This window comes from Mastigoproctus giganteus, chromosome 3 (genome assembly GCF_048544385.1).
Source record: "Mastigoproctus giganteus isolate SK-2022 chromosome 3, ASM4854438v1, whole genome shotgun sequence".
Classification (NCBI taxonomy): domain Eukaryota; kingdom Metazoa; phylum Arthropoda; class Arachnida; order Uropygi; family Thelyphonidae; genus Mastigoproctus; species Mastigoproctus giganteus.
This window is the reverse complement of record NC_143577.1, coordinates 52,344,326-52,364,884: the sequence shown is the minus strand read 5'-3', so window position 1 is coordinate 52,364,884 and position 20,559 is coordinate 52,344,326. Positions and strand designations below refer to the sequence as shown.

The window sequence follows — 20,559 nt, the reverse complement described above, 5'->3', positions numbered from 1 at the left end:
CATCCGACAACAATATCATGAATAGGGACAGAGGTATGCGTATGCATCCTCTGTTTGAAACCATTGTCCTAAGTACAAATGAACAGTTTTGCTTGGCACGCTCCTGAGCCATTTCCGCTTCCAGTTCAGACCATCCGCCAACTGAACCATGTGTATAAGTACCGTGAGCCTGTTATATAAGGAAGTGTTGCAAGAAGTTTTGTTACTGCTGAGGAAGGAAGCCGATGCTTCCGAAAGCTCCAGGTTTTTATCGCTTTTAATCCGGTTAATTTTAGTATATTTTATTGCAAGGATTTTATTACAGTTTTAATGTTTTCACAATGTACATAATTTAATTTATTATAATATTAGTTTTTGTAAATACATAGTTAGTATGAATCAGAGCTGTATTACTCAATATGTTCTACGTTGGTAATAATATTAGTAAATTGATAAGAGGAGTTTACCTCAATATAGTACGTGGAACACTTCCGTATGATACCCTCCAGAAATTAAAACGAAAAAATCGACAACTTACCGGTACATTAAAGTAAAATATAAATAATTAAAGTGAAATATAAATAATTAAATAATCAATTTAACACAATTCAAAATCAATTCAAAACAATTAAAATTCAAATTAACGCAATTAAAAGAATCTAACGAAAATATTCAAAACGATTTTCCTTCCTGAAGCTGACAATGCTTTTCGACCGACTGTCGTGATCACAGGAATGAAAATTATCGAATCAGGCTAAACCTGCAACTTAAATAGTGATTATGTGTCTTCGCGCATGCGCGTAAAGGTCCACGCATCGGAGATCAAATATGGCCGCCTAACATTAACAGAATTCTCGTGTAATTTAATTTCAACGGTTTCTGCAATTAATAGTCGCGTATAATTACGTTGAACGTTAAGTATTTTGGCCTCGTTAAATAAAAAAGTATGTTTTTCGTTAATGGCATGAAAGGCTAATTCTGACGCTGCTGAACGAGAAGCACGAACAGAGGCTTCGTGTTGATTTACACGGATATTAAGAGAAAACTGCGTGGAACCCTGATAAGACGAGTCGCAATCACCGCAAGAAATGTTGTATACTAGATCATTAATTTGTGTTGCGAACGCCGAAAGAACCGAGCGATTGTTCAGTATAGTGTGTAACTTCCGTATAGGCCTAGCTATAATTTTAAATTCGGTATCTTTAAAGAATCTGTTAAGCTGTTTGTGCCACTGTTCAACATATGGGACAGAAATAAAGTATTTTTTGATATTACTATTGTTGATTGGTGCAGTATTTTGTATCCTATCCTTAGCTTGTACCCTAATTCGATTTATTGTGTTAATGGGATAACCCCTGTTCAAGAATCTGCTAGTTAATATTTGTATTTCTGAGTCTAAAGCAGAATCCGTCGTTGAATATTTATAGGCATTTAGAAATTGATTAAAGATAATCGATCTTTTGTAGGTGAACGGGTGGTAGCTATTATAATGTAGAAGCATACCGGTGTTTGTGGGTTTTCGATAGATGCTAAATTGTATTTTGTTCGAGTCCCGGGTAAGCGTGAAATTTAGAAAGTTTAATGACTTAGTATCCGTATCTTCCCTTTCCAATGTAAATTTGAGTCTAGAATGAATATTGTTAAACGAATGTAAAATATCTTGGATAGTACTACTATCGGTAATAACTAGAACATCGTCTAAATACCTCCCATAGTATGTGATACGGGGACGAAAAGGTGTCAAATGTATCTGCTCAATCATTGAGAGATAGATCTCTGACATTAAGCCACTCAGGCTCAAACCCATTGGTAATCCAAAAATTTGTTTGTACACCTTGTCTCGAAAGGTGATGTAGTTAGCCTCAACTAATAGTTTAATTAAGTGAAAAATCTCCTTTATAGGCAGCTTCGTATAATTAATCGGTGTCGAGTTTTTATTTAACATATCCCAAATAATATCTAATGTGTATTCAACGTTTACATTCGTATATAATGATGTAACATCTAATGAGAATAAATTGTCATTGTCGCCGAGTTTACAGTCCTTAAGATTATTAAATAATGTATCGTAATTCTTAATCCCAAATTGTATAACCTGTCTAAAAGGTTTTATAATGTTATATACATGTGTGGCTAAGGCTGAAAATGCCGAGTTCCTGTAGGAAACAATAGGTCGAATCGGAAATCCAGGCTTGTGTAATTTTACCTGACCAAAAAGTGCAGGAATATTGTATGTTCTGGACTTCAATTCCTTCAACTGAACCATAGTAATGTAGTCGTTTTTACGATATGTGGTTAACGTTTTATTGTATTGATTTACCAAATTGGTAAACAGTGTCGGGTCCACTTCACAATAAGTGGAGCTATCAGATACAACTGAATCTAACTTATTAATATAATCATGTTTATCTAGTATTACCACTGTATCTCCTTTATCTGCCCTCTGTATAATAATGTCCTTATTTTCTCGAAGTTCTCGTAAAGCTGAACTGTCATGTGTATTCAATTTAGGAAGTCGTGTTTCTTTTATGTTATTCACTACTTGGTTAACTTGTTGAATAAATACATCTTTTTGTGGAACACTACGAAGTCCAAATTCAAAATCAATTACGCATTGTTTTTTTGGCAGCTTTCGAGGTGGTAAATTATAATTTAATCCTTTGGATAAAAGTGAATTATGTGTCTGTGGGGGGGGATGTCACCCAACTCGTGTGAACTTGGTCGCAAGTTCGCGACAATGTGTTAGAATTCGTATGAATGTGTCTTGAACTATTCGATAATGTTTGCAACTTATTAACGTGTCTGTTTTTTATTTCTGGGGCTTGTGCTTCCCGTCGCAAATCTATGGAGGTCTTCAATACAGACCAATCGTTCGGATGTAGATAATTTTTTAATTTATCGCGAAGCTTCCTAACCTGGGAAAGGTATTTTTGTTTATCCGAATATCGAGATTTTAAGGCAAGCTTAACAATATTACGTGATGTCGCCAGTGATAGTTGTTTTATGCCTGAAATTTTTTGATTTAAATTCACCCTGGCAAACTTCGGAACGATGTTGTTTTGAAGGCAATATTTTAGGAAAGAAATATGGTAACTTTGGGCCGAGTACCTTAGTGTAGATTTAATGTAATTTTGTACCAAGCCATTCAAAAAATCTCCCATAATTGTGTGTATCGATTGTATACTACTGGAGAGACAGGAAGTGAATGAAATAGTCAATAAGAGTATGAAAATTAATTAGATAGTATGAATCAGAGCTGTATTACTCAATATGTTCTACGTTGGTAATAATATTAGTAAATTGATAAGAGGAGTTTACCTCAATATAGTACGTGGAACACTTCCGTATGATACCCTCCAGAAATTAAAACGAAAAAATCGACAACTTACCGGTACATTAAAGTAAAATATAAATAATTAAAGTGAAATATAAATAATTAAATAATCAATTTAACACAATTCAAAATCAATTCAAAACAATTAAAATTCAAATTAACGCAATTAAAAGAATCTAACGAAAATATTCAAAACGATTTTCCTTCCTGAAGCTGACAATGCTTTTCGACCGACTGTCGTGATCACAGGAATGAAAATTATCGAATCAGGCTAAACCTGCAACTTAAATAGTGATTATGTGTCTTCGCGCATGCGCGTAAAGGTCCACGCATCGGAGATCAAATATGGCCGCCTAACATTAACAGAATTCTCGTGTAATTTAATTTCAACGGTTTCTGCAATTAATAGTCGCGTATAATTACGTTGAACGTTAAGTATTTTGGCCTCGTTAAATAAAAAAGTATGTTTTTCGTTAATGGCATGAAAGGCTAATTCTGACGCTGCTGAACGAGAAGCACGAACAGAGGCTTCGTGTTGATTTACACGGATATTAAGAGAAAACCGCGTGGAACCCTGATAAGACGAGTCGCAATCACCGCAAGAAATGTTGTATACTAGATCATTAATTTGTGTTGCGAACGCCGAAAGAACCGAGCGATTGTTCAGTATAGTGTGTAACTTCCGTATAGGCCTAGCTATAATTTTAAATTCGGTATCTTTAAAGAATCTGTTAAGCTGTTTGTGCCACTGTTCAACATATGGGACAGAAATAAAGTATTTTTTGATATTACTATTGTTGATTGGTGTAGTATTTTGTATCCTATCCTTAGCTTGTACCCTAATTCGATTTATTGTGTTAATGGGATAACCCCTGTTCAAGAATCTGCTAGTTAATATTTGTATTTCTGAGTCTAAAGCAGAATCCGTCGTTGAATATTTATAGGCATTTAGAAATTGATTAAAGATAATCGATCTTTTGTAGGTGAACGGGTGGTAGCTATTATAATGTAGAAGCATACCGGTGTTTGTGGGTTTTCGATAGATGCTAAATTGTATTTTGTTCGAGTCCCGGGTAAGCGTGAAATTTAGAAAGTTTAATGACTTAGTATCCGTATCTTCCCTTTCCAATGTAAATTTGAGTCTAGAATGAATATTGTTAAACGAATGTAAAATATCTTGGATAGTACTACTATCGGTAATAACTAGAACATCGTCTAAATACCTCCCATAGTATGTGATACGGGGACGAAAAGGTGTCAAATGTATCTGCTCAATCGTTGAGAGATAGATCTCTGACATTAAGCCACTCAGGCTCAAACCCATTGGTAATCCAAAAATTTGTTTGTACACCTTGTCTCGAAAGGTGATGTAGTTAGCCTCAACTAATAGTTTAATTAAGTGAAAAATCTCCTTTATAGGCAGCTTCGTATAATTAATCGGTGTCGAGTTTTTATTTAACATATCCCAAATAATATCTAATGTGTATTCAACGTTTACATTCGTATATAATGATGTAACATCTAATGAGGATAAATTGTCATTGTCGCCGAGTTTACAGTCCTTAAGATTATTAAATAATGTATCGTAATTCTTAATCCCAAATTGTATAACCTGTCTAAAAGGTTTTATAATGTTATATACATGTGTGGCTAAGGCTGAAAATGCCGAGTTCCTGTAGGAAACAATAGGTCGAATCGGAAATCCAGGCTTGTGTAATTTTACCTGACCAAAAAGTGCAGGAATATTGTATGTTCTGGACTTCAATTCCTTCAACTGAACCATAGTAATGTAGTCGTTTTTACGATATGTGGTTAACGTTTTATTGTATTGATTTACCAAATTGGTAAACAGTGTCGGGTCCACTTCACAATAAGTGGAGCTATCAGATACAACTGAATCTAACTTATTAATATAATCATGTTTATCTAGTATTACCACTGTATCTCCTTTATCTGCCCTCTGTATTTATATTTATATTTTACTTTAATGTACCGGTAAGTTGTCGATTTTTTCGTTTTAATTTCTGGAGGGTATCATACGGAAGTGTTCCACGTACTATATTGAGGTAAACTGCTCTTATCAATTTACTAGTAAATACATAGTGTAGTAATTTTATTTATTTTAATTTGTAAATTTTCAGTTACAGTAAAATACTTATTCTTATGGTTGGTGTATGAGTTTATTTATTGCTAAGATATAGTTATTTGAATTTCGGCTTTACATGTGTTGGAAATAAAGATGCTCTTGGTGCACAGTGCATCGTATATAATAAAATATTACAAACGGTTCTTTGGCTCCCGCTAAACTTGTTTCATAACTGTTCCGTCAATATATTGTGAGATGAAAAGTGCTCCATCAATATATTGTGAGATTAAAAGTGCTCTGTGACTAAAAAATTTGGGAAATGTTGCTCTCTAGAATGGGTAATGTGAGGACAAGTGTTATCATGCTGCAGACATCCACATGCACACACACCTGAGAATATAAAACTATGATGTTTCTTTTGAATTGCTGGCTTTAAATAGTTCAGGAGCACATTCACATTGTTTTGTCACGTCACTGTTTCTTCCTTCTCCAGATAATCTTCCAGAATCACCCCTTTATGAGCTCAAAATACAGTGAGTAACACACTTCCCAGCTGATTTTGCAGTAAAACTTTCTTCAGCCAAGGTGAACCTGTATTGTGCCAATCTGAATTTGTGCAGTTACTTTCTGAATTCTGCATTTGTCTCCAGTCGCTGTAAATTCTAACAAGGTGTCTCCTTTGTGCTCATGCTGTCCAAGATGCACATAACACACAATGTCATCATTCCTTCAGTTTTGTTATTAAATGCTAGAGAATCCATCAAGCACACACTTTTTCAATGGTAAACTGCTCACTAACAATAGAGTTAAAGTTTCTTCAATAGTAATGTTTTTTTTTCCCCTGTATAAAGTCTTACTGCTGATATGACTTCTTGTGTCATGGCAAAATGTGCTTGCCCTAGTCAAGGATAATCATCAACATTTTCAGTACGATTCTTAACCTAGCAGCAGCTGAGCAACTGTTTGTTACCGACACAGTTGTAGAACCTGATAGGCACCCTGCTTAGTTTTTTGTTTTTGGAAAAACAATTTTTTTTTTAAAATTTAACTTCTGGTGTATCAATATTTTTTCTTTTCTTAATGGAGTTCAGTTTTTATTGTATATATTGTTTTAATTTTTACTAAAAATTTAAATATTTAAAAAATGCCGGTTTTTTACATTTTATTTAAAAAACCAAAATTTATATTGGTTTAAATGTATATTAACCTAACGGCACTGCACTACAGAGGTGTAGCTCCTAAATAATAATTCCAAGTTGCCATTTAAGTGATGACTTGAAATCTGAAATCTTTTTTGTAGCTTCCTAGACAAACTTTTATTACAGTAGTTTCTAAAGTGATTTCATACAGCTTCTGCAGAGTAATTAAATGTGCGTACCTGTCTGGTGTGCTGCTAACAACTTTGCAACCATTTGTATGAAAAGTGGCATGGGAGCTGATCATTGCTATGAAGTTTCAAATTATGTGTTTGCTTATAGTTACTTACTTTTCCTCTCCCACTAGTTATATTAACATCTTCAGTCACACACAAGTGGTTTTGAAAGATTTATTTTTTTCATAAATAAAGACAAGAACATGATACACAAAATTCACTAAAGATATCTAATGCTCTTCAGAAATTTCAAATGTTGCTCTACAACATGCCATATTTGAAATAAATTTTGAAAAAATTCGAATGCAGCAAAAATAGTATCGTGCATGTGCGTGCCCGCATGTGTGTGTGTTTAAAATAGTAAATAAAATGAGTTTTTTTTCCAGCAGAATTAAATTTTTTTATTAAGAAATAAAAAGTTTCAATAATCATTGAAATCCATCCAGAAAAGGTAAAATAATGATATTCTCCAAGCAGAATTCAAAATATCCAAAACTTTTCTAGAAATGAAAAAGAACTTTTTGCAAGTGTCAAGTAAAGTACTACTACCACTATTGAGTTAATACTGCCAAAAATGAAAAAAAACAAAGTTATATTCATAAAATATAAAGTGAAACTAACATTCACTGAGTACCCACAAGAAACCATCTGCTGGCATTTGAAAACAGTTAAATTTCAAGCTGGCAGAAACCAATGGATGACTCTTGCAGCCATACATTGGTACAATCTTTAATCTGATTTTTGAATGCAGAAGGAATAAAACTTGTTAAAATTAAAACATGGCTTCCTTCATGTAGGGGAGTAAATCATACAGCTAGGGCACCCTATGTGGGGGAAGGAGATCTGTTGGGTGATGGAGAGTCTCATTAGAAATTCTGGTAGGACTCTTCCTCCCCCTCATTAACCATCCACTACCATGAGGAGGTAGGCCGAGTGTAGATAAAGTCTGGCTGGGGCGAACCTTAGATGTCACTTGAGCTTGCCAGGTGACATAAAAAAAAAAAAAAAACCAACTGGAAGTTTTTATTGGAAAGGAGTCTGGGATGATAGTTTGAATTTTGGAGAAAGAAAAGAAAAGAAAAGAAAAAAGGAGAATAAAAGAAAATAAAGATAAATGGAAAAGTTTCACCAAACTTTTCCATTGAATTTGTCCAGCAATGGGTAGCATAACATATGGATTCTGTTAGTGTCGATCCACTGGTGATAACCAGTGGATCGACACTGATGGAATCCAAACTGGTAATCGTTGATCAGATGGAAGGCTTCTAGATAGTTTAAAAGTTGGCGATTAATTTATTTCTGCGTTACTTTAGAAAGTGTAGAAGTGTAATGGGATGATAATTAGATGGGATGGATTTGTCACCCTTTTGAGGAACTAGCTGGTTATGAGTGAATTTCCAAGCAGAAGGGGAAAAAAAAAAAAACATCTTTGAAATAAGAAAGTGAAAAAAAGCAACGTAAGTTCAGGAGCACAGGTTTGGAGAACAAGTGGAGAAATACCATCAGGACCTGTTGCTTTCTTAGCATCGATTGATCAAAATCCTTCTGACATCCTTTTGGTGGAAGACCACAGGAGGCATTGAATGGAGTGGTACTGGGAATGGTGGGAGGTGGTTTACCAAGATCATCAATACCTAAGTTGGAAGAAAAATAGGATGCTAGCAGGTCAGCTTTATCTTTGGCAAGGGGCAATAGAACCATCTGATTTTGACAGAGGTGGGAACAGAGATGGGCAAAAGTTGGGACTAATAGCTCTGGCAAGAGAACAGAATGCTTGACTACCACATTTGGACAAAAAGCAAGTTTTCTACCCTCATCCTGTTCAAAATCTTGTTTGGTCTGATTAATAACTGCTTTACAATTGTTGTGAGCATTGGTGTAGGCAGAAAATGAACCTGCAGATTTGGAAACAAGCCAATTACGATATGTAACATTCTTTTCTTGAACAGCCTTAGCTCATTTATTGGAAAACCAAGGTTTAAATAAAAGATGAGATTTTAAGGTGGATTGTGGAATAAAAGCATTCCATTACTACAAGAATAATTTCACTGACTTGATCTGAGTAAATTTGACATCAGAAGATTTAAAACAGTAATCCGACCAAAGAAAAGAAATCTTGCAGATCATCCCATTTTGAATTCTTATAATTCCAAACAACACAAGGTTGAGAATTGGCCATGAGAGAAAGCCTCCATTGGAGAAGAGACCATCATGAAGTTGGGATCTGATGTCCTAGAGGACCACTCACCACAACCATGTACTGACCAAAGGGTAGTTTGTAAGAAAAAGATCGAGCATGTTGGTTGCATGGATTGTCTGGTATTCTGTTAGGTAAATGAACAATCTGTTTAAAGTCATTCTGTTTAAAGAACAATCTGTTTAAAGATGTTCCTTGTCAGAGACTTGATCATTTGGAATCTCCTCTTTTCAATCTTCTCTAGCTTAAAATCTACCACATTCTGTCAAATTCATCTGTTACATCTATCATTCTCCCAACTTCACTAAGAACCTTTTGACTTCCTCTTTTTGAAATCTGACTTTCCCCAGTCCATCTTTCCTAACAGTGAGATAATTTTCCTTAGTGATTTTAATGACAACTCCAGCTGGCTTCCGTTTTCTAGTCACAAGGAGTCAGTAATTGCAAAAACCTCAGCATCTCAACCAGCTGACTCCTTGTGACTAGAAAATGGAAGCCAGCTGGAGCTGTCATTAAAATCACTAAGGAAAATTATCTCACTGTTAGAAAAGATGGACTGGAGAAAGTCAGATTTCAAAAAGAGGAAGTCAAAGGGTTCTTAGTGAAGTTGGGAGAATGATAGATGTAACAGATGAATTTGACAGAATGTGGTAGAGAGATTTTAAGCTAGAGAATATCGAAAAGAGGAGATTCCAAATTATCAAGTCTCTGACAGGGAACATCAGAACGGACATCTGCATAAGTACAAGCTTTGAAGCGAAAGGAATCATACAGCGAATAATTCGGACAACTGAGATGAGCAGTGGTTGAATCAGTTATGAAGTTGAAACCAGTTATGAAGTATAACTACACAATATACTTCATAACTGGGTTGTCGCTATTGCAACACCAGGGTACCTGCCCACCTACCAAAGAGAGGCCGATAAGCCTCTAAAAGGTGCTGCCTGGGTAGTGGTATGCACCGAGAATAAGTAACATCAGTTTTCTCCACTGGTGAAGCGTTACTTATTTGAGGTAGTACAATATCATGGCAACTCATTGTGAAGTTATTCATAATATGAGATATAATTAAAATGATGCCAATTTAACTATCTTGGTAGATGGCTACGAATTAAACTGATGCAATTGCACTAACCTATATGTTAGTCATTCTAAAAATTTTTTTTCATAATACATGGAAAAAATTTTCATTTATTCTCATATATTTATATATTTCAGATGCTCTATGCTTAATGGATAGTCCAACTAAGATGGTCTTTAAAAAAAAAAAAAGACAAAAACTGTTTTGCAAAAGAAGATATCATCTTTGACTTAGGATAGACTTACCTCTGTGTAATACCATAATCACTATGCCTATACCAGAATGACGAAAGCAGTAACAAAAACAAATTGTCTTATAGATCTCTTTATGCATAGTTACATAGGCACACAAATCTCATACATTGATTATATTAAGTCAGTAACCTATGAAATCATCTTGTGTATTATCTTTGGCATTTAAGATGACTCTAGCCAACACGATTTTTACCTCCAAGAACTTAAATGCTGTTTTTAAACAATTTTTATGCATAGATTTTGAAAATCACCATGATAGTTTCACATCACATCACAGTTATCCAATAAAGAGGGAGTTATGTCTTACCAAAATATGCCAATTCTGCATAATCTAACCAGAATGTATGACATACAGATTTATTTTAACAGATATAGCCTCCATTGGAGAAGAGCAATCAATTCTGGCAATCAATTTTAGCAATCAATTCTGGCCTCAGTTTTCTTGTGATAAACATAATCAGACTTTCTGCCTATGGTTCTTAGGTTCAAATTCTGATGCAACAATTACAATTTGAAGAGAGCTCACTTTGTGTTTTTGGTGAGGATTTTTATAGGCTGTGCCAAGGTTTTCCAAGTATTAACTGATTCTCAGGGTTGTAAATCTGTCCTCCAAACATAAAAAACCCCTTGAGAGAGTAGGAGGGTGTGCCCGCAACCCTTGCGATAGCAGTAAAATAATTTCTGGCTCTACCTGCCGATTTGCAAATATTTTTCCTTTCAGTGTTTTCACACGAGGAGAACTAGTAAGTTGCCATGTTTATGTACTGTGTAGTGATAAAAATTGAATTTGTGTTGTTTTTATATTGTAGTGTTCAAAACTGAATTTATGTTTTCAGAAATTCATTTAGTGCTACAATGAATAAGCAGACACATAGGAAGTGTATTAATCATCCAGACAATTTTTGTTATGTTTGTGGATGGTTTACCTCAAAGACTCAAAGGAAAAATAATGATATTACAAAACTTTCGTATTCTTTTTATTTTGGATGTAAAATTGATGATCAAGACTAACCTTGGGCGCCTCACAAGTGTTGTTTTACTGTACAACAAACCTTAGGAAGTGGCTACATGGAAAACTCAGAGTGCTACCAAATTGCTTCTGCAATTTGGCCTGTTCCACACATGATGATTTTCCAGTACCAGTGCCCCCCAAAACTTGGGATAACAATAGTGAGGAAGATAATAGTGATCAAGTTGAAGTTGAGGATTCCCCAAACAGTTCAGGTAGTGAGGTACATTTAATCAGACAAGATGAGTTGAATGATTTGGTTCGAGACTTAAATTTGCCGAAAGAACAAGCTGAACTGTTAGGTTTTAGGTTATAGCAGTAGAATATACTCGCAGCAGGAACAAAGATTTCAGTGTTTCAAAAAAAACATAAAAAGTCTTCGAAATATTTTTGTACAGAGGACAGTGTGTGTTTTTGCAAAGACATTATTGGACATCTGAAAGAACTAGGTGTTGTGCCTAAGTCAGATAAATGGCATTTATTCATAGATGCCTCAAAATTAAGTTTAAAAGCAGTTTCTCTTCATAATGGCAACGAATTTCCATCAGTTCCTGTGTTTCATTCAGTTGAACTTAAAGTCATGAAAGCATGTCTAAGGTTCTACATGCTATAAGATACCTGGATTATGGTTGGAACATATGCAGTGATCATAAGGTTATTGGTTTGCTTGTTGATTTGCAGGGAGATTCACAAAATGTTGTTTTTTGTGTATGTGGGACAGCCGTGTGACAGAAGGATATTATGTTGTACAACATTGGGACAAGTGGGACAAGTTCATACCAGGACAGTGTAATATAAAATATATTCCTTTAGTGCAATCAAACAAGGTTCTTCTTCCACCCCAGCATATCAAACTTGGATTGATGAAAAATTTCGTGAAGGGACTGGATAAAGAAGGTAACAGATTTGCATACTAGAGAAGTATGTTTCCTAATTTAATATATGCCAAACTTAATGAAACAATTTTCGTAGGACCCCAAATTAGGAAACTCCTGAAAGACGATGTGTTGGAAACCCAGTTAAAATAGGTTGAATTGGTAGGTTGCAGTCATTTAAGGCAGTAGTACATGGTTTTTTGGGTAATAAGAAAGAAGAAAACTATGAAATGTTGGTGTCTAATTTACTCGAGTGCTACATGGGCTGTCGAATGTCGTTGAAAATTCATTTTCAACAACATGTCGACTGGCTGTACTTCCTTGGATTTTGTGTTTCTTAACTAATAGCATAACCCCTCCTCCCTTCCTATCCTGTCTATCCTTCCTGTACACATTGTACTCCCCAAATTCTAGTTCTGCATTCCTTGTATCTGTGTGACACCACATCTCTAATATCCCAACAATATCTGCCTTTGATGTTTTGACCAACACCTCGAATTCATAAAATTTATTTACCAAACTCCTAGCATTGGCGTATACGCAAGTATACATGCATCTGTTCCTATTCTTAGCTACCCTAACGCAGCCCATATAGTTACTTGTTCCATGATGACTCCCAGCAGTCTCTGAAATCCCCTGCACCTTGTTTTCCAGGCTGCTGCTCATTCCAATAGAAGCAGTGCAAGAACCACTTTCACCTCTACCAGCGGCTACTGTTAATCTATTAGTCCATGTATCCCCCCCCCCAAAGCTAGCAGTTTTCCAACCCACCTAACACTGCCTCAATAACATCAGCAAATATCATTGCACCCTTTCTATTTAAGTGTATCCCATCCCTGTAGAAGCAGTCTCTCCTGTTAAAAAGCACAGACCAGGCCGAGAAAAATTCTACCCCCTTGAGCCTTGCACAATCTCTCCAGAGCTAAATTGATTGACAAGGCTCTCATCATATACTCCCTCCTATTGAAAGTGTCTCCAGAATTGCAGACACTTTCAAATTCAACCCTAACTCATGGCTTTTTTGAACAAGTAGAGCTGTTTCATCAATATATTTCCATGATGGAAAAAGCGGTACCAAGGTCTCTGGGATCCTGTAACGATGGGGGATTACTGCTGGTTCCTTGTGAGGGACAGTAAGCAGGAATACATGAGGAAATATCTTAGTAGCAAACATTTTTAAGGATAATTACAAGTATGCTGATTATTTATTATTAAAATATAACTATTTCGCTATGATTTATGATATTTTTTCCCAAGTTAAATAAGTTATAGAGAAAGTAAAATATTCTTTTTACGCTTATATTACAAACTTGAATTACACTTATATATTCCTTTATTTTAACATTAAACGTTGGTACATCTTTTGATGTAGATGTGATAGACTTTTTGTGGTAATTTTCAGAATCAGTACATTTATTCCCTCCAGAATCACATATTTTCATTGCTGAGGTATGAAAAAAATATTTTTTGTTGGCTAGTGTAATTTTATTTAATTATTCCATTATATTGTTACAAGAGTCGTAAAAAAACCCATATAATTGTCTCTATTTGAACTTAATTTTAAAAACATTTACACAATTTGTGTGTTCTTATTTTCATAAAATAATAGCAGGTTGTGTTTTTTATATGTACACATCTTTTAAAACTTTATTGCTATCATTTATAACCTATAACTGAGTGAATCTGTTGAATAAGGCCAAATCTGAATGAATTTGATATAACAAATGTTCAAATAACAATTTTTAAAAGTCTTATTGAAAATAGTCCCTATTAGTCCCATTAACACTTCTTCCTGACAACAGTTTAACAGACCATCCATTCTGACAATAGCTGTCACCTTTAAAAGGTGAATTGTCCCTTTAAAGATGCACCATATGAATTTCAAGATGTACTATAATCTTAAATAAGATTATGGTACATCTTTATCAAGGTTTATCAACAAATATGGTAGTTCTACCTCCATTCACTTTACCTACTATGTCATCATTTTGCGCAATGTAAAAATGGTGCATTGCAGTTATAAAGTAAATGAAAAGTGGGGAAATTTATTTCTAATAACTCTTATATTTCTCAGTTAGGGATTTACATCTAATTTATACTGTATCCTTTTGATTTGTTTTACAAGCTTTTGTAATAATTTTTTTAGCTTTAAATGCTATATACATAAAGATGCAGTTATATAAAACCAAACTAATTTTAATAATTTTTTTCTAGAAAATTTCTTCATTATTATCACCAACAGCACTATGGGGACCATCTCTTTCTTCTCAAAAATTAAATGATGTGAAGATTGAAGAAATAAGCAATAAAAATAATGGACAGAGTACAGAGAATGCAGCATATGATAATCCAGCATTTACTACAAAAATGTAGTTCTTAGGATACCTGTATATCAACATGTAGAAATATTGTTTTATTTTTAGTAATTTTAAAACCTTCGCCGTGATATATGGACAATGCAGATATGTTGAATTAATAAGAATGCAAATAATTTCTACTTCTTGAATTTGACATGTTTTTTGACAAATTATATGTTTTCCTGTGATAGATAATACATTTCTTATAAATATTCTTTGTGGCAACGTGTAAAGGACATTTTACAAGGGCAAAATGATTTTTTTAAAAGTACTTTTTTCTCCAAATTAGAATTTGGGCAAAAATTTGATGTGAGCTGTTTTTAAGTTGGTATTGAAATAATGTTGGACTGGCAATTGTTGAAAAACTGTATATATATATATATATATAAAATTGTTTATCTTAAGATCTCAAAGTTTTTTTATATTGTTGGTTGTTTAGTATTCGTTTTTCTTGTAATCTTCCATTCATTATTTTATAATACAGTTATGACTCTTCCAAAATTGAAATTAATTGGTGTGAAAGGAATGCCATCCAGCCTTGTTGAATCCATCCGCTTTTCTTGACTAGCCTCTTAAAAATGGCATTTTCCATTCCAAGTCTGTTAAACTAAAATCCATCATAACACACAGTGATTGATTTGGAAAGGAAGGGATGGAAGATAAATTACCAAATGAATTTTGCTCTGCTATTTTTAGATATAGAGTAGAAACACTCAGTTTTTTAACAATTTTCAGTATTTTTTTAGTTATTAATAATAAAATGAATATTTTTATTTATAATTATAAATAAAAAAGTAAAATAATTGAAACAAATATAACTTGTTTGGCATGATTGGTTTTCCGTGCTTCACTAAAGAGAGCGGTCTCTGAAGATTATACAATCTACAGTACAACTCTTTTATTAGTATAAATAATTAAAGAAAATATTTCTTATGTTTAGCATAGTGCAGTTACTTTAATTATCCTCTTCTGGACATACTGGCGGTAAATGACTTGAATTTAAAAATTAAGAATTTAATTTTTAATTTTAATTGAATTAAAAAAAAATATCTGTTGAAGTGATGAATTTTAGTTTTCCTTCCTTATCAGTTTGACTTTTGATCTGGATCATTAATTATTTTGTTATTGAAGAAGTTTGGCCATAAAAAATTAAAAGAACATGTTTTCAGATCTTAATTAATGCAACTGTTGTAAAACAAGAATTTTAGATTAGTGGCATCTCTTGCATTAAATAATTGAAATCTGCTGGCTTTATGTTTCATAGCAGCATTTATGATTTGGTTGCATGCACTGGCTTCACATTTTACTGCAGCATATGGCTGGCATTCAATTTTTGAAGCATGTGGCCTTTTCAGTTAGCTCTCAGTGATGCTAGCCATAACGACAGCAGATTGTTTCTTGCCAGTTTTTAAGGGTATAAAATTGGTTAATTTTTACAAGTCTTCAAGTGATCCCCAAAATAAAATTGGCATGCCCAGTAGAGGAGAGCGTTAATAAGTGAAAAAAAAATAAAACAAAAAAAGCAATAATTCTCATGACATTGTGTGGCATTTTTATTTATTTAAATCAATTGGAGCAGACTTGTTCAACTTTTGATTGCAAGGGGACCATAAGTACTTATTCATGTGTTGCATACTAAAATCATAAATAAAATATTAGAAATGTCATTAATTGATTGATATATAAGATAATATCAGTGATAGATACAGTGGAATCCTGATTTGAGTTTCTCCACATTAAAGGTACATTTTATGTGGTCCCAGACAAGTTTCCATATAAGTAATATATTATTATCCTTCATTTAGTGTACCTCTATTTAAAGTTTTGCATTGATTTAGAAATGTACATAAAGTTTCCTTTATTTATATTTTTAAAGTTTCCTTTTTTTGGTCAGATACATATTGATACTGTTTTCATAAACTTTTAAAAACAGCATTGCTACAGTTTAAATACAAATATCAGTACAGTTTAAATGCAGATACATGTATTAAATTATAATGAGAAAGTGGCATGCTCTTTTACATTGTGTGTAATGTTGGCATAAATGAAATGCTGAGAAAAGAAAATAGTGATCTTTATATCTACAAATGAAAAAAGCTGAAATCTTCCTGTGAGATATACACCATAAACTAGGAACAGAAGATGAACTTGAAAATGAATTGGTGCTGTGGTTCCAATAGGTGAAAGCAGAAAATGTTTCTATCAGTGGACAGCTCATAAGGAAGAAAACAACTTAAGGTGCACACTGATTATGAGTACTTTTGCAGGAGACAAGGTGTTGTCTCCTGCGAGAGTATGAGGCTAGAGCTATTTCCCTCACTATGCAACTGGTAAAGAACCAGTTGCATAGTGAGGGAGAGAATTGATTACTGTGCTCCCTTCCCTTATTTTTAAGTATAAATTTAATATAAAAAAAAATTTTAGGCAGGCAAATGTATCTACCTTTCCTTCTTTCCCATTGCTATGCTCTGTGAATAATGCATCATGGTCTTGCTTTCTACAAATTCTGAAGAAAATGAAAAGGTTAAAATTTTGTGAAAATTTGTAAAACAGGTATGTTAGGAACATCTCTGTGACTGTATAAGTAACAAAAACTCATGGGTAATTTCAAAGATTTCTCTTGATTTATTCAAAAGATTTAATGCAAAAATGGGAGCTGTATGTGTTTTTTTTTTAATTTTATTTTATTTATTTTTATTTATTTTATTAAACAACAGGTGTGCTGACCATTCACCAAACACGCAATTTTTGAGAAATATCAAGCTGATCTTCTCTCTAGAATATTGTACCAATAAAACTGAATCTTTAGATATGGGAATCACATATTGCTTAAGTACTGGAAAGCATTGATACAGAAAACCATAACACTCTTGTAAATAATGACAGAAATGAAGTTGAAGGTTTCTCGGGGAACTTTAGATCTAGGAAAATATGATAACAGCATGAAATGCAGTGACTTGGGAAACAGTTATCAGTTGTTTCAGAAAAGACAGGCTCAATTTCACCTCTACATTTCCACAGCACAGATGATGAGAAGGATAGAGATTTTGGAGATGTCACAATTTATTTATCTGTACTTCACTTTGTAAACTATGATCACAGTGTTTTAAAGACAACTTTATTAAGTGTTGAGAATATATATATTGTGTAGGGAAGAGAAAGAAAAAGATTTGAGAGTCAGAGAAAGAGATGAAGTAGAGGATCCAGCAAAACCTGTATTATTTGGGGATGAAGGTAATATTGAACACTCTCTAAAGATATTAAATTCATTCAAGATGAATGTTGATGAGATTTGCTGAACGAGAGAGAGAGAGAGAGAGAGAGAGAGAGAGAGAGAGAGAGAGAGAGAGAGAGAGAGAGAGAGAGAGAGAGAGAGAGAGAGAGAGAGAGATGCCTGATCTATCATAGGAGGTACTAAACAGTGCAATCTTCAATGCCTTGATTATTTCAAGAAATGATAAGTATGACAAATAAATGACAAATGTGGCTATATGAGAGGGTGTTCGAAAAGGATTTGTAATAGTTGTGATAGAAAGATTTTTTTTTTTTTTTTTTTTTTTTTTTTTTTTCCTCCCAGTGCTGAACGAAGAGAAGTGTCATAATGAATAAACTAGAATACAGATCATTGATTTGGTTCCTCTTTCTGCAAGGAAAACACCCAAAACAATCCATGATGAAATGTTTGCTGTTTATGGAGAAGACTGCCCAGGTTTCAGTGTTGTTGCACACTGGTATAAACAGTACAAATGTGGAAGAACTCAGTGCATGGTGAAGAAATCCAAGGATGCCCAGCAGCTGCTTAACAGAAGTGTTGCAAAATTTGAAACATTAATCTATTAATCTAGCATCAAAGAACTAGCTGCAGAACTCCAAATTAGTGTAGGATCTGTGGAGAACATCATCCATCAACAGTTGCATATGAGTAAAGTGTCTGCTAAATGGGTTCTCCGACTTTTGACCCCCCCCCCCCTTACCAGAATAAAGTGAGGCCATGAAATGTTGTCAATGTGCCTGTAAATGCAAGAGGAGTTTTTTCATGGATAGTCACCATGGATGAAACTTGTATCCCTCACTATGATCCGTAACTAAACAAATGTCAAAACAATGGAAGTCAATGCTGTCAATCTTTTGGAATCAGCATGGTGTAATACTAACAGATTACTTTCAAAAGGGCTGTACTGTAGTGGCAAAGCATTATTCCACACTCCTCATAAAGCTACATGCTTCTATAAAAGAAAAAAGACAGGGAAAGCTGTCAAAAAGGAGTGCACCTGCTCCATGATAATACACCTGCTTATCCCCCCCTGAACTTGCACCCTCAGATTTCTTCCTCTTTCCTGCCCTGAAGTCCTTTCTTTGCAGAAAACACTTTCCTGCTGATAATGAAGTGTTTTATACCAAGTTGTGGTTTGAAGGACAGTCAGAGGACTTTTACAAACTGGCCTGCAGAAGTGTAGAGGTGGCAAAAATGTGTCATTTTACCTGGTTACTATGTTGAAAATGTGTAATATGTATAAAACTGTTTGCTTCAACCTATCACAACTACTTCTGGATGAATACAATTTTTAACCCCACCTTGTTATATGCTTGATATTTCATATACAGTATCACATAGTTGTCTATTTTCCTAACTCAATGAGTTTTAAATCATTTTAATTAGATAAGTTTTTGTTAATTAACTAATTACTAAATTAGACAAGATTAGCTTATCATAAAATCAAAATATAAAGTTTAAATGTATGTAGTGTCATTTTATCTTTCAAGATTTCATCTCAAAAATAAATTTTTCTTTATAAGTATTTGATATTACCATATCCTCTAGGATGTACTGTTTGATGATGTAATTACAGTCAGTTCTGCTATAACACGCATTTTCACAACACAAATTTGCTCCAATGCGACTGGAGCAAATTTAGGGAACAATGTGAGTATAACGCGATTTTTGCATTGGCTCATGTGCAATTTCGTCTGTGAGTAACACCAGGTGAATGCAAAATCCGGCACCAAGCTGATCTGCGCAGCAATACATACAAGTTTATGAAGCTTAAAAACTGTCAAATGTGTGAGAGAGAGCTATATTTCCCATTTACTGTAGTTGTATTGGTCAGAGACACACTGTTGCCATTCATTGTATTCACAAGATAACACGTGATATTGTAGGCTGACTTGCATTTTCAGGAGCTCACATTTTTCTGTTTGAACAGAAATTTCGTGAGGCAGGATAGCATGAGTGGAGGAGCACATTTCTGGAGGTCACTACCATAAAACAATGAAAACAATTTGCAGTTCTCAGTTTATTGGGCAATCTGCTAGTGCAATCTAATTATAAACGGGTAATAAACTCGATCTTATTGCATTTGTGATAATACCGATAGCTAGAATTCTGTGGGTTTTTACATTATCATGGTGAAATGTATTTTCCCTTCATTGAAATCATATAAAAAACATGAATAAATTTTCAGAATCTTCTCTTCATTCCTATTTTTTAAGCTTCGTACTTTTTACTCCGTATCTCACTTGTGCAATTTGTGCGTGCCGTCTTCATCATTATTGATTGTTTATCTTTTTTGCTGTTTTAAATTTTACAATCCAAAAAAAAAAAAAAGTCAACAGAAATATCAATTAGTATGTATATATTACAGTGCTATATTTACTGTAATATTTATTTATTTATTTATTTATTAGAAATTTAAGATGTTTAAACCTGTGTTAGCAATTTTATTGGGTTTCTACTTTTTTTAGTGTTTTACTTTACCAGACCGAATTTTTTTTTTTGCGTGCTCTTTCCCTATCCCTATTTTTCCCATAAGCCCTGTTGTTTTTAATGAATGAAATACATAACACAGAGATTTTTAGGAACACATGTACTCCATTATAGCAGAATTGACTGTACAGTATATACTGTAATGTAATTACATTTCATAATTATGTTGTTATTAAAAATATAAAAATTATAGTATTACATATTGTAATTACAAGTATATTGTAATTAAATTATTTGGTATATATATTTTT

At 33.7% G+C, this 20,559-nt stretch overlaps 1 protein-coding gene across 1 annotated transcript in view; it reads left to right on the top strand.

Annotated features, from left to right (window-relative positions):
* Positions 1-20,559, top strand: part of LOC150087964 (sodium- and chloride-dependent glycine transporter 1-like) — a 285,384-nt gene that overhangs the window by 243,326 nt on the left and 21,499 nt on the right. The window contains exons 15-16 of the mRNA XM_090369981.1: positions 14,402-14,556; positions 17,696-17,778. Coding sequence (XP_090226107.1) covers positions 14,402-14,556; positions 17,696-17,778 — 238 coding nt within the window. The remainder of the gene's footprint in view (positions 1-14,401; positions 14,557-17,695; positions 17,779-20,559) is intronic.